The sequence below is a fragment of the Balaenoptera ricei genome, chromosome 19 (assembly GCF_028023285.1).
Source record: "Balaenoptera ricei isolate mBalRic1 chromosome 19, mBalRic1.hap2, whole genome shotgun sequence".
NCBI classification, from domain to species: Eukaryota; Metazoa; Chordata; class Mammalia; order Artiodactyla; family Balaenopteridae; genus Balaenoptera; species Balaenoptera ricei.
Genome location: NC_082657.1, coordinates 56,890,590 through 56,905,781, shown reverse-complemented (window position 1 = coordinate 56,905,781; position 15,192 = coordinate 56,890,590). Strand labels below are relative to the sequence as shown.

Here is a 15,192-nt window from a genome sequence, read left to right as displayed (position 1 = left end):
GAGGGCACAGAAGCCCATGGATGAAGGCCACACAGCCAGGTCCTGGGCACAGGTAAGGGTCGGACAAGAACAGAGTGTTAATCCTGGGATGGCCAGGGGGCCAGACCCCACCTCTCAGAAGGCTCCCTAGGGGGCCTGGTGGGGACTCAGAGCTCCCAATCTTCGTCCAGCAGGGAGAGGACCCTCCTCCTGCTTTGGGATGGGAACACTGGATGGAACAACCAGACTCAAGCTCCGTGAAGCCACCCATCAGTGGGCTTAGTTCTCGGCAGGGGTCCAAGGAAGAAGCCCCCTCCCCCGGCAGCAGGGTCGCCGCCAACGGTGTGAGCCAGGCTAAGACGACACAGTGAGCTCCCTCAGAAGAAGAGGGCCTTCCCGGGCTCTGTCTAAACGGGCGCTCGGTCACCGCAGACCCAAGTGGGGGGACCAAAGGTGGAAAGCCGAGGCAGGGGGGCGGTAGGGGTATGATATATACACAGGTGCGCCTCATGGAAGGGCCGAGAGTGGGCTCCCTACTGGCAGGTTCGGACCGGACACCACCATTCAAGGCCCTGTGCGTGTGTCAGGGGCAATATCGTTGAGAAAATAAAAGCGACTTTCAATTCTGTTTTTAAATCATATTTTCCAAGATCAAAATCTTATTTCCCAAGCACTGCTGCTGAAAGCTGAGGTGAAAACCACCAATAATGTCTTAATCTTCCCAACTGCCGGTTTCTATCTTGCCCAAGTCGGGGACACGGTGACTGGGGTTGAGTCCAGGACTGTGGTCCATTGCAGGTCCCGGTGCCCAAGGTCACAAGCACACCCTGGAGGTTCTCCCAACAGCTCCGAGGTCGCCAGACAGGGCCGGGGTTTCCAGCAAAACCTGAGACCCTTTTCTGTCCCTGCGACGCCTGGGGCCTCTATACATCAAGCAACCGTATTCAGCCAGAAGCCTGTACTGACATCGGGTATTGCTGGATGAGACACCTGCCTTCGAGAAGTTCACGGTCGAGCAGAAGCGGGAACGCAGTGGGCAGAGCAGCAGCCAGGACTGAGCTGGTGGTCATAACGCAGGAGCATTGACTGAGCAGTGGCTCCGCGCCTGACACCACTAAGCACTTTCCATGTATGCACCCTCTCCTTTATTATTCGGATAACCCTGGGAGGTGGCCATGATTATCCCCAGCTTACAGATGAGAAAACTGAGAGCTGGATCACACCACTGCTTACATGGTCTAATATGAAGTGTCTGAATCCACAAACTCTGGCCAGAGCTCGAAACCACTTTGCCCTCCCCACCCCCCCATTAGGGAAGGACTGACCTGGGAAGGCAGGGTCTTTAGCGCCTCTACCTCTACCTTGGGTTTCAAAGTGGGGGAAGAGTGTTTGCAGCCCCCCAATCCGCAGCACACACCCCCCTTCAAGCAAGGCCGCGGTGAATGCCGAGCAGCGCCTGCCCGACACGAGACCGCCCAGCCGGGCCGAGCAGGGGCTGAGATCCACCTGCACTCGGCTGTCCCGGCCCAGAGGCGCCCTGCTGACCACTGGGGCATTAGAAGAACCCCAGACCGCCGCCCTCTGCAACAGTCTCTGGCCTGAGACCCTCGCACCTTCACTGCACCTGCTGGCAGGACCCACACATACTCCAGAAGCTTCCTCTTTGTATCTTTCCTGGTGGTATGGTTCACTTAGCTCCAAAAAGCAGAGGGACCCAAAGCACAGCCTCGGGTGGGGCTTGGCTCAAGCAGAGGAAGGCCTTTATAGAAGAGCCACGTAGCCAGGTCGCCCACCACGGCCCACCCCCTTTCCTCGCTGCCCCCATCCCCCCAAAAACACTCAAACAGGATTCGAGAAGCAGGTTTCAAAGTCATTTTCCTCACACCAAAACTTCCTAATGCTAATTTCCTCTCTTTCTTCTTTTTCATTGGCATGAAGCAATTCCCCTTCCAGCAACCCAGATCTCTGAAGTCCTGAGTCATCGGGACAGCAGGGGAGTCGTCAGGAGGGATCAAAGGTGTGGGAAGCTCGCTAATGCCCGGGCCAGCAGGATTTCCTTCCAGGGTCCCTTGCCGGCTCTCGGCCCGCGCCACGCAGACAGAGGGACCTGGGCTCCTGCAGCCCCACGCGGTTCTTGGTTCCCACCTCTGTGCCAGGTTCCAAAGAGGCAAGGTGACTGCAGACAGGAGCACAGGCTCCCAGCCCTCCCACGGGCCAGCCCGCAGCCGGGGCTGCTCATCAAATGGGACCTCTCAGGGTAGGTGGGACATCAGCCAAGTCGCCACAGGGGCTCTCAACCGGTGACGTGCCCCCCAGGGGACCCGTGGCAACACCTGCAGGCATCTGGGGCTGTGGGGAGCGGAGTACTGGCACGTACTGGGCCGAGGCCAGGGACGCTGCTCAACATCCACAAAGCCCAGGACGGTCCCACCACCAAGTAAGATCTGGGGCCCAAGATCAATAGGGCCAAAGGGGACACGCTTTGAGATCATGCATGAAAATGGCTTAGCACTCTCCCTACTCGCTGTGCACACGATCATGCGTGTCACACGTACCCGTCCAGGAAGAAAGCAGAGATGGCTCTACCCCAAAGTGTTCATCTGGGTGACTTCTGGGTGGTGGGATTATGGGAGAATCTTTTCCTTCTTTATTTTTTAAGATCATCATCATCCCCGGGTGATTATTTTTGTTTTATTTTACAAGTACGGAGGCGAATAGCTGGTAGAGAAGACAGACGGGCAAAGAGGCAATCGCCACCCAGCTGGGGAAGTGCCAGGTCGCAGGGAGCAAGCCCTCACTCCAACTGGGGGTCAGGGAAGGCTCCGGGGGCCAGCAGCATTCCCCACGGCAGAGGGGAGAGGGGCCGAGCCAGAGCCCCGATGGGTGGGGGGAGCCCAGCCACACTCTGAGATGGGCTCCAGACCCCATGCTCACCTCCACCACGCCATCATAGCCGGCTCTCAGGGACAGGCCATCTCAGGCGAGGAAAACAGGCTCCGAGAGGTTGAGTTCATGATCCCAACACCAAGCAGGGGCAGGTGAGAAGCAAACCTCCACCACGGCTCTCCCAGAGACGCGTCTGCAGGAAGACGGCCGAACCACCCAGGGTGAGACACTCAACTCTGTCCCCACCCTCCTGCTTACTTCACGGCCCCCCTGCTCGGCAGGGAGCCAGCCCTGGCCACCCTGGGCCTTCCTGAGCCTCTGCTCCTGAGCCGGGCTCACAGCCACATGCAGTTATTCTCTGGAGCCAGATGGCCTGGGTGCAAATCCCCGCTCCACCACTACTAGCTGGGTGAGTAGTGACCTCATCTCTCTGGGCCCCAGTTTGATCATCTGTAAAACAGGAACCATGACAGCAATACCTCACAGGTGCATCGGGAGGTTTAAACAAGCTCACCTACGTATGACCCAGCAGTTTCACTCCTGGATACGTATCCAGAAAAAAAGAAAACACTAATTCGAAAAGATACATGCACCCCCAATGCTCACAGCAGCATTATTTACAATAGCCAAGATATGGAAGCAACCCAAGTGTCCACCAACAGACGAATGGATAAAGAAGATGTGGTATACATATACAATGGAATACTACTCAGCCATTAAAAAAAGAATGAAATTCTGGCATTTGCAGGAATGCGAACGGACATAAATCAGAGAAATATAAATACTGTAGATGTCACTTTCGTGTGGAATCTGAAAAATAACACGAATGTATATAGCAAAACAGAAATAGACTCACAGACACAGAAAACAAACTAGTGGTTACCAGTGGGGGGCGGCGGAGGGGCAAGCCAGGAGTATGGGATTAAGAGATACAAACTACTGTGTATAAAATAGATAAGCAACAAGGACATATTGTACAGCACAGGGAACTATAGCCATTATTTTCTCATAACTTTTAAGGGAGTGTAAACTGTAAAAATACTGGATCACTATGCTGTATACCTGACACTAATATAATATTGTAAGTCAACTCTACTGCAATCAAAGAAAAGTGCTCATCTACGTGAAGGCTCGCAACAGGAGACGCTGTGTGAGCGCTAGCTGTAGTTCTCACCGCTTTGCCGGTGACTGCTCTCACCGCCCAGGGCCCCGTGCTCGAAGCCGGCAAGGAGGCGCCGGGCTCTGTGCAGGAGGCCTCTGGCTCTGGAGCCAGGTCGTCTGGGTTGCAGTGATGTAACCTGAAACTCACAGGGCCTTAGTTTCCCCAAGTGTAAACAGGAGCCTGAGGGCTGGGTTAAATGCACAGATACACCCAAGGGGCTCGGCGGGGCTGGAGGAAATGAGCGCTCGCTACTGACCCGCAGTCACCTCCACCCCGTCCTGGTCTGTGTGACCCCGCAGGCTGACCCTGCTTGGACCCCCAAGCCCAGTAGCCACCAGACTGCTGGGACGGGTCAAGCTCTTTCACATTCCCACCGTCAAGGCAAGCGTCGGCCACAGGGTCGTGAAACGCGACCCAACGGGAGCAACAGGCAGACGTCAGAGTCACTGTTCCTCTTTCCAGCGGGGCAGCCCTGCTCCCACTGCCCCACAGCCCCCAGGCCCGAGGGCCCACTAAGGGCACCAGCAGGGCGCCACAGCTGCCCTGCCTCGGCCTGAGGGTGCCACCTTCCCAAGCCCCAAGGCTGGGCAGGGCCTTCCCACCTGGCCTCCAGGAAGGAAGCTTCCAGAAGGGGAGCCCTGGGAGCCAAAGCTCAGAGCGGAGGTCTCAGGCCCGGGATCCGGAAAGCACCAGAGGCCTCTGGTGGCAGCGGCCTCACGGGCCCGGCAGTGGGCCAGGAACCGCGGGCCTGTGTCCACCCCGAGGCCAGCTCTGCAGGGCAAATCGAGGGCCCACTGCACGCACTGTCCTTCACTGGAGGTGAAAGAGACACGCAGGGTTCCAGGGACGCAGAGGGTGGAGGTCTGGACGTGGCTCTTCCCTCTCCCCTTCCAACAGGAGGGACCACCCAACTGAACCTGTGCGGCAGCTCATTCATTCCTTCCTTCACTCATTCATCCACTCATCTGGCCAAAGAGTGTCTGCTGAGAGACACAGCCTCAGGGTCCCCGTCTGTAAAATGGAGGGAGCGACAGCAACTTGCTGGGCTGTTATGGAGGTCACCGATGTGACCGCCCAGCCCAGCTCCTAGCAAACAAACTCTCGTGAGTGGCCACGAGACCACTGCTGCAGTGGTCACTACAGTGACTAACGCCTGGCCTGGTGACTCACATCCCTGCACTCTCCTGAAGCTTCCATTCAGGGGCATCCCGGGCTCCCAGCTGGCGGCCCGCTCCCCGTCCCTCTGCGTCACGATCAGGGCCCTCCCGGCTCGCACGTGAATCCCACACTGACCTCGAGGGCCCCTCTGGGAAGTGACCCTGCCTCCATCTTTCTCCCTACCTGCTCTCACGGTGCCAACCACTGCTGCGGCCCCTCTGCCCATTCCCACCCCTGGCCCCCAGCCCCTTCTCTGCCAGCCCCCAACCCTACCTCTGTCCGTCCAGATGCGTCTCTCCTATGAAGTCCTTCCTGAAACCACCTGGCCCCTCCAAACAGCAGGACAAGGCACAAATCTCTCTGCGGATGTGTGCTCCTATGGTGCATCCTAATTTGAAGTGTCCCCCAATTTAACTGTGAGCCTTTGGAGAACAAAGGGTCGTCTGACTTTGTAAGCGTAGCACCAGGGAACACTCATCTTGCCAGCCCAATGCCTGGAGATACTCACTCCACAAGTGCAGTACCTGGGAAACTCCCTTTGCACACACAGCATCTGGTACTCAATTCACAAACTTGGTACCTGGCGCTTACCCCTTACAAATACTTGGCATTCACTTTCCAACACCAGTTCCCTGAACTCACTTGACAAATTCACAAAGGGATGTCTGCCAAACATCGGCAAACACTAAACTGATAAGCCCACTGATTCCCCACTAAGACGTTGCTGCAAGAGGCTGAAATCATTTTACGTATATCCAACAGATGCACACATATTCACGGACACACACACTCAGGCGTGGCGGCAGACCTGGCTTTGCCTCTCAACTCCACTTCTTTCCAGTTCTCCTCGTCTGAGTCTCCGTTGCAGCGTCTATAAAACGGGAAGAGTAATAGCTGCCCCGTAGGATTGTTTGGAAAATTAAAAGAGCACAGTGCCTGGCACTCAGCAGGGAGACAATAAGTGTTGCTGTAATCACGAGCGCATTGCTCCATCCCTTGCCACAGGTTCACTAAGATGTTTTATTCCCCACCAGAGAGCAGACTGCAAACTTCCCTGACCTGCCACCAAGCTCAAACCCAGGAGCCAGAAGAGACCACGCCATCTGAATTTCCTTTCCAGGGAAGCAGCTCTGCTGCTGGTACCCTGGAGACCTCCAGACCACTGCAGGGTCCCAACGGCCCTGGGGCGGGTGTCGCCATCATTCTGTGGTCTCCTGTCTCCTGGACACGGCTAGCCCCCTCTCTAGCCTCCCCCGCACTCGGGGGTAGCCGTGTGACCGAGCCGTGGCCGATGGAGTGGCCAGACCCACAGACCGAACCTCCACCTGGTTCTCTCCTTCTCCCCAGCCCCGACTCCACGAGGCCCTGAAGGGGCAGAAACCCCCACTGGACCGGAACACGAGGCAGATGAAAACCGTGCTGCGTGAAGCCCCCCAGGTTTGGGGGCCGGCTGTCGCAGCAGTCAGCCCACCCTGACTGTGGCCCGGCCGCATCCACGGGGACGGCTCCACCACCGGCTGAGCCTCACGCAAGCACGCGTGGCGATTCACATTCACCTGGGCTAGACAGCGGGCCAACGAGGAGGCAGTCTGGGCTTCCCCAGGCTGCGTGCGCCTATCTGCAGCTTCTCTGGGCCTCGAAGAGCTTGGGACTGGCCCAGGACACCAGGACACGTTCCAGTGCCATCTCCTCTCTCCTGATGACCCCAGCCCCAGGGAAGCCTCCGCTGCCCCGCCCCGCGGAGTCCGGCCCACCCACCCGGGGACTGGAGAATCCAGCTCTTCTGCTTCCCTCCAAAGTGAGTTCACTCAGCCTAATCTGTTTATACACTCTCCCGATCTGATACCAGCTTGAAAGCAGGAGAACCCATGACAAAGGAAGGCAGTGAAGGCGCTAGGGGTGCGGGGAGTCCTGGGTGTGAATCCCAGCCCGGCGGTTGAGTCACGTGGAAGGGTCGTGGGGCAACACGCTGGCGCTCAGCGCTTCCCCCCCCTTCAATGCTTCCCCCCCTCAGCGCTTCCCCGTAGGAAAAAAGCCTGAGGCGAATTCAATGATTAGGGTGTGCTAGGTCCTAGAACCTTTGTAACGCAGTACGGACAAAGGGAACTGGTTTTGGTAATGTAAGAGTCTCTTAAAGCACTGCTATTCTTCGCTATGAGAGGGAGCGGGTTAAATAAAACACACACACCCCAGAAGCGCTAGAAACGAAGGAAGCTCCATGGGGCAGGGAGCTGCCTATACGCCCAGCACCTAGCACATTCTGGGTGCTCATAAATATTTTTTAATAGATGATAACAGCTCCTGGAAGGCAGGGGTGATGACAACTGTAGAGCATTTACTAAGATCCGGGCCCTTCACTGGGTGATCTCTAAGTCCGGTCCGGCCTCAGGGCCTTTGCACTTGCCATCCTCTCTGCCAAGAATGCTCCCCCACTAGATACCATCTCCTTCCCTGAACACCATGTGCAGAGTAGCAAGGCTCCTGGTCCCCAAGCCCCGCACACCCCACCCACCGCTGCTTTGTTTTCTCCAGGGCCGGACAGATTTTATAATTACTTGCTCAGCGGTTCATTGTCTGTCACCTACCCCAGTCCAGGAGGGCAGGGACTGGTTTTCCTCAAACTGCCTACAAACAGTGATATTTATCTGTTGAATGAACTGCCGTGCCTTGCTCCACCTAATCCTGACATCATGCTAAAAGGAAGTCCCCAGAATGTGAATTTCACAGATAAGGAGGGAGGTTAGGTGACCTGCCCAAGGTCACCCACCAGCTAGGACCCTGCAAGGGCAGGATTCAAGCTTGCCTGTCTGACCCCTCTGCTGTGACTGGCTCTTCTCCCCCATCCACCTTCCTGACACCCCAGACACCGGTATGTGGCAGGTGTAAAGAAATGGCTACCGGACATTCAGCTTCAGCACAACAATCAATTTCGGCACCAAAACTATGTTCTCTGTGGTCCCCTTCCCCCAACAGACGTGAACACCTCCCCCCCCACACACATACACACACATGCCTCATCACCCTCTGCTGGTATCAGCCAAGCTTCCTTTCAACCTCACACGGCCTCCCTCGGTGGCCCGCTGAAGGCACTGGGTGCCTTGTCACCAGAGCCAGGAGCAGGGAAGAGACACTGTCACTTCCTCCTTTTCTCTAGCATGGGGCCAGGCGGCCTGGCTTCCATCCTGGGGAGGCAGGAAGCCTGGGGACAAAAACGATGCCCTCAGGTGGAGCAGGAAACAGCCCTCCCGGGCCGGCCGTGCAGACCCTTGTCCTTGGGGCAGAGGTCAGCGGGACTGCCCGGAGCCCCCGACCAGTTCCTGGTGGGGCTGGGGGGCCAGACCCTCAGGAGGCTCCCTAGCCAGTGACAGCGAGCCAGACCCCAGCATGACTCCAGACCGCAGTGACCCCAGGCAGCACTGCCCTTCCCCCCTCTGAGGGAGGGTCAGCTCACCCTTGCAAAAGCACTGTGGGACTAAATATTTTAACACTCACCAGAGAAGTAGGCAAAAAACATTCCGATTATCAAAACAGAAACAACTCCACTCAGTCAAAGTGGAAAGTGTCTTGTTGGAAACTGCAAAAGCCTGGGGCTAACCTAAATGTCCAGTGACAGGGGATGGTCTACCTACATTATTACGGTGCCCCTCTGTGACGGAACACCAGGCAGCAGGGAAGAGCAGCTGTGCAGGCAGAGATCTAGAATGACTGCCAAAACACACCGTCCAACAAACAATAACGGCACAGGACAGCGTGTAAATGCCCAGAACGATCGGCAAGGACGCAGGGCTGGCCTGCGAGGAGGAGGCCTAGGGGCCGTGGGCCCTGGAATAAGAGGGAAGCTTCGTTTTCCCTTCTGTGCCTGTTGTACCATCTGAATTTATTTGATGCGCACGTTACTATTTCAATTTTCCAAAAAAAAAAGAGTTCTGTATTTTTTTTAAAGAAACTAGACTGTGCCCCCTGAGAAATTTTTCTTAAACTGCTTTCAACAATTTCGTTGCTTTCATACATACCAGATCCACTAAATACCCCTAACTTTCCCAAATGCACCGCTCATCTCAGGAGACTTTCCTCTAGAGACTGCCCGTTTTTAAATAGCAATAATCCCTTGCATTTGGGCAGAATTTCTTGAAGCACTCTCAGGGTAATTAGGAAAACACCAAGTGGAATACAGGCCCCTTGTCATACCCCCACTGTGTGCTGGCCGTCCTGCTAGGTGCTAATCTGAGTGATCCCCAATCCTTTCAGCAACCCTGTAAATGAGGTAGGATTATCCCACCCTCTAGGAGGAAAAGCAAGCCCCGGCAAGGGAAAGCAACGTTCCAAAAGTCACACAGCCAGGAAGCTGTAACCTCAGAATCCAGAGCCGGTGCAAGTGGCAGCAAACCCTGTTGTGTTGCCCCACGGTGGAGACGCCCTGAACCATTAGGCTGCCTTGCTTAATCTCACTTAATCCTTTAATCAAAGGCGCAACTTGACCATCTCGGATGTTCATTCCACCAAAACACCAAGGGGATACCATCCACGTGGGCCAAGCTGAGGCCGGCAGCGAGGCACCCTCAGAGAGCTTCGGTTTTTTAGGATGACACGGCCACCAGGCTCCCCCTAAGCCTCACCGGACGTGGTGCCCCAGAAATGCCCTCTCCCACTGCCAGGTGAGTCAGCGGGCTCCCCGGTTGGCACAGAGGAGCGGGCAACACTATACACAGCCACCTGTGGGCCACGGAGCCCAAGCCAGCTCGGCAGCAAAGCCCAGCCATGAGCAGCGAGCGAGACACCTTCAACCTGGACTGGTACAACTTTGCCAGCGGCTAGGAAAGGCATCTCGGATTGCGCCAGGAGAATGGCAGCATCAAAACTACTCCCTCCTTAAAATGCACTTATTTATTACAGCCTGGGGAAGGCAGACCACGTGTGCTGTTTACAGAGAATTCAGATTTTTTCCTCCGCTTCTGTCTCAGCCCCTCCCCTCCACCACCTCCAATCAGACAAGTAACCTGGGAAACAAATTTGATATACTCCAAAATCTTATGACAAATGGCACTGAAAGAAAAAAAAAATCCTTTGTGTTTATTTATGCCACAAAAAAACATCGCATAAATCAAAGGCGGGGAGGACGGGCACAAGGAGGAGGTGTAAGTGACAAAGCGGAGAAATGAACACGCGTGTACGTGTGCACACAGGCGAGCTCCCACGGGACTTCTGACTACTCGGGAGGACACAGATTTTCATTCCCATGGGGAAACCACCATCGGGATGAATGCAGTACTCTGACACCCAGTAGGTGCTTCGTAAGCATAAGTCCAATTTCAGAAGGTTGCCGCCCCCAAGAAAACACCAGACTGAAGAAACCGACGAGAACTGAGGTGACTCCTCTTTTCCTTTCCACAACAGAAAGCCCAGAGACATTTCAACTGAAGCAGCAGAGTGGTGAAAATTTAAAAAACAAGTCACTGATGAATCGAGGCTTGAGAATAAAGAAGGCTACTGTGCCTGTGCTCTGACCCCTGTTTGATCAGACTGGACCCTCCCCATTCTGAGATGCCACGTGCTACATGTTAAAAAAAAAATAAGGTAAAATAAAAAGTAAGCAGCTGATTCGTACTTCTTTGGTGCAGAGGAGACAAAGCACACGGACAAAGCCCTCTTCCAGAGGACAAACATGCCTAGCAGGTGATCAAATTCAGCCCAGACACGAGAACGGCAAAATGGATTGTGGACCCAAGGACCCGAACCTTCTTGGCTACAGCCGACACCATGGTTGGCAACCACAAAAAGCCCAGGGAGGCCGGGGACTGGGAAGTCTGGACGCCAAAGGGGAATGAGGAACGGCGGCATCCAGGCCACAGCCTGGGCAGATGCGCCCTTCCTCTGGCAAGGTGCGGCCGTGTGCACCCCAGGGAGGGGCGGACGCCTCCCAGTCCCCCCTCACAGCAGCCGGGTCACTGGCGCCTTTGTGTTTCCTCCTTTGTTTATGAGGCTTCTGGATCCAAAGTCTCCAGCACAGAGTGCATCAGGCCCGGCGCTGTCACCGGCCATGTCAGGCGCTGTTGACTGTGCAAGGATTTAATCAGTAACCGGCCCAGCAGATAGGCACAGGGGAAGCTCCAACCTGACCCCAGAGAAGGCAAAGTTTACAGCCAGGCCAGGGGGTGAGGCCGCTGGCCCCCTGGGGCCCCAGGCTGAGCCCATCTCCCCGGCAGGGAATGGAGAGAGGTCCGTCCACCTGGGGGTGTACCCAGCTGGAGCCGCCTGCCAGGTGGGACTGAGAGCCCCCGGACGCCTCCACCCAGGCCTGATGCAGCTGTGGTCCTGGAAGCCTGGTCTGTAGCTCTGACTGACTGGATCAGTGCAGACAGACCCTGAAGACGGTCTGGGCAAAGAGTGTATTTGGTTTGTTTATGGGTTTGAATCCAGATCAATCACTCTGAGTCTTGTGCCTGAAAGCCCACACAATTAACCAGATAATCTCCAGATGGTTCTGAGGTGGGCTGTGTAGAGGGCTTAACAAAAGGATGATGTACACTTTATGGAAGGCTACGACCAATACAAAACACCTGATACACCCGGCAGCTCGAGGCTGGGCCACATGGGGCTTTCCGTTGTAGTGAACTGCACTCAAATTCACCTTTGTTTCGTTTGGGCTCACATTTCTCAATTGAGTGCTTGGGCCGCACTACAAAATGCAGACAGATTACATAACGCCCGGGCCTCAGGGAAACCCCTCAGGGGCCTGCTTTGCTTCCGGGGAGGGGGGGGGGGCCCTGGACACACCAACAACCAGGTGTCTCAGGATGGGACAAGGTCCCCAGTGGTGGTGCCATGCACACCCCTGCCCTGGAGGCCACGGCCTCAGCAGCCCCCCTCCACGCTCACAGGCCCTAGCAGGGAGGGCCGTGCACCCCACCGGAGCCCACCAAGGCCACATGTAAGGACACTCCCTGCCCTGCCCGCGGGGCTCGCCGAGGACAGGCGGAGAAAGGGGGCAGCCCATTGGACACTCGCGCGTAGTTCCTCCCTCCTCGCTTCCCAACGCCACAGCAAGGCTCTGCTGAGACAAATCTTGGGCCGCGGACGGCCCTCGGCCCCCAGTCCGGAAAATCACGGCTCCTCTCCAGAGAGGCCCAAGTAGACGAAGGTGCCACCCACCACGGCTGGGGAAGGTGGTGCCGGGGCCCCTGGCTGCTAGAGAAGCCAGCGCAGGGCTTCAGGCTCCCTTCCTCCCCACTCTTTCTCTCAAACAGACACCTCTTGAGCAATCAGAGGTAAACTGGGGGAGGGGGAGGGGCACCTTGAGCCTCCGAAGCTGGCTTCCCCCAGCCGTGGGCAGCGCAGCACAGCTCCTGGCTTCTCCCGGGGGAGCACGGGAGCGCGGCCTGTCCTTCCCACGGGGGGTCACTGTGCCTCCCAGCCACCTTCTCCTCCCCAACTCCCCTCCACTTTAAGGGGTGACAGAAAGAAAAATAAAGCTCCCCCAGCCCCGGCCAGGGGGAAATTCTGAAGCCAGATTTGGAGGCTGCTGGTCCCAGACAGGGAACTACTGAGGACACCAGTTCCTCCCTGAATCTGAAACACTGCGCGCTGGCGAATTTTCTGAGGCTCTCCCTCCATCAAATGAAAAGCCAAATGCCGAGGCCTGTGGCTCGGGACAGGTTTGAGAACGTGCATGAGCCTGAGACTGAGACTGGACCGCTTCTCTGCAACCAGGGATCCTCCCCGAGAAAGCAGCCTTTGCAGATTGCACCAATGTGCCCACAGGAAAGAAAAAATAGGTGTTCTGAGCACGTCGGACCCAAAATTCAGAATAAAAGTCCTCGTGTGCTTCAGTGCCCTGGGGGGAGCGGGGGGGGGGGGGAGCTGGGGAGCTGTGTCAAGGAGTATGGTTTCTTCTGCTAACTTTTCCCCCTCCCCATTCCTTGGAGCATGTGTCACGACCTGTGACACACTGCCAAGGGAACATGGATGCCGGGGAAATGTCTGCACATGCTACACGTTTGTGACATGCTATGTAAGCGACACCCTGTTTCCCGGCTGGGTTTTCTTGGCACAGGTGTGGGCAGGCATTAGATTCAGCGCCCCCACCCCGACCACCGTGCTTAGTAAACCGGATCACGGTTGCCCCAGAGGGGAGCGTGCATTCTAGGGAAGACCTGCCACCTCTCCATAGAGGACGGGACCCCCTCACAGCAAGGCTCAGGCCCAAGCAGAGCTGGTGCTTTAAACTGTCCTCGTTTCAAAACACAAAGCATCCTGTTCCGGCTCCTGCCCGCCACCCTCCCCCGCTGAGACCCCACCACAGCCCTCTCTCTCCACCTTGCAGATTTGATTTCAGAAGCAGATCGATGACTTCTCTCCCTCTCATGAGGGTGACCCAGTCCCAGCCATGTATTTTAAAACAGTAACAATAACATAATAAAACCTCCAGCAACAAAACACACGTATACAATACTGCATAGACAATGCAAGACCAGAACCCCACAGGCCAGCTTCCGCACTAGAACTTGACCGCCCCCCGTGGGGAGGAGATAGCCCAGGTCCCCTGCCCCCTCTCCCTCCTCCTCCCCCTCCACTTCCATCCTCCCAGTGTGCCAGTGAAATTTTTTCAGAAAGGGAAGCACCCACTTTTGCCTGCCAGCCCGGGCAGGAAAAAGACGGGTAGAGAGCAAAGAAAGGAACTGGCTTCTGGAAATTCTTTGGGTTTTGGGGTTTTGAGGTTGTTGGGTTTCTTTCTTTTTTTTTTTCTGGTTGTTTTGTTTTCCCATCCGCCGCAAATCCAGATGCGCTTTCCGAAAGGGAACCCCACCACCATCAGGGCCCAGCCTCGGGGGTCTATCCCAAGGTCCCATCCGTAATTAACACAAGCGCTGGGCCTGGAGGTACCCAAATGCTCAGTCCGGGGTGGGCCAGATCCTCTCCATAATTCTAAGGGTCTCCCCGAGCCCACCGGCAGGGCAGAGCTTCGGATTCCACAATCCAGTCCGGAGCCCAGGCCAGGAGGGGGGCGCCCGGTTCTTCCCGCCCCCCGGCGCCCTGCAGGCCCCGGGCTCCAGGTGCAGCGGCAGGCAGGGGGCAGCCGGTGGGAGGGGGCGCCTCCCGGGCCCCGAGGGAAGGCGCGGGGGTGCAGGCGCGCCGCCGCGCAGAGCGACTCACCGTGGCGGACGCCAGGCTGTTGTCGGCCAGCGTTAGGTGGTGCGGCTCCCAGCGCCTCAGGAATTTCGAGGTGAGGATCTTGCTGAGAAAGGTCCGCGGGTGCCGGATGACACAGACCTGGATGTCGCCCTCCTGCAGCAGTTTGTACCTCATCCCGTTGCACAGCAGAAGGGCCCGGCGGCAGGGCACGGCGCCCATCTTCGTGCCCTCGGGGGCCGGCACGTCACCCCCCAGCAGCGGCTTGGTCTCCTCGATCTGCCGGGGATCGCCGCCGCCCGAGGTGCTGGTCAGATCCATGGCCGGCCGGGCCGGGGAGGGGGCCGGGGGCGGGGAGAGGGGCTGTCCCGGCTGCCCGGGCGGCGGGGCCCCCGGTCGGCGTCCCGCACCCCCCCACCCCCCAGGAAGGTGGGGGGGTGTGGGGCTGGGGGCGCCCCGCAGGGGAGGGGCCCGGGCGGGCAGGCGGGCGGGCGGCCGGCGCTCGGTCCTTCCTGCGGGGCTCCGGCTTCCTCCTAGCTCGTCGGATGCATGCTCGCGGCGGCCGGACCGGCTCGGCGGAGGGGCGGGCGGGCGGGGACGCGGGGCAGCGCCGGCGGGGGGGCCGGGGGCCCGGCGGCGGCGGCGGCGAGCGGGGGCCGCGCGGGCGGGCGTGTCTCGGCCCCGCCGCCCGCTCGTGTGTACAGTACGTGTGTCTGGGCGGCCGTCCGCGGGCGAGTGTGCGGCGGGGGCCGCGGGGGCCGGCTCAGTTGAGAGATTGCAGAAGCCGCTCGGCGCCCGCGCGATTGGTCCCCGCGGGGTCATGTGCCCGCCCCTCTGACGTCAATGGCGGCAACGGCGGCTGCCGCCGCGGCTTCGGCCTC

At 57.6% G+C, this 15,192-nt stretch overlaps 1 protein-coding gene across 1 annotated transcript in view; it reads right to left on the bottom strand.

Moving 5' to 3' along the window:
• The window catches only part of CMIP (c-Maf inducing protein), a 236,668-nt gene extending 221,776 nt beyond the window's left edge, over positions 1 to 14,892 (bottom strand). Inside the window, exon 1 of the mRNA XM_059904977.1 lies at positions 14,336 to 14,892. Within this exon, the coding sequence (XP_059760960.1) occupies positions 14,336 to 14,632 (297 nt within the window). The 5' untranslated portion in view covers positions 14,633 to 14,892. The remainder of the gene's footprint in view (positions 1 to 14,335) is intronic.
• Between the last annotated feature and the right edge of the window lie 300 nt (positions 14,893 to 15,192).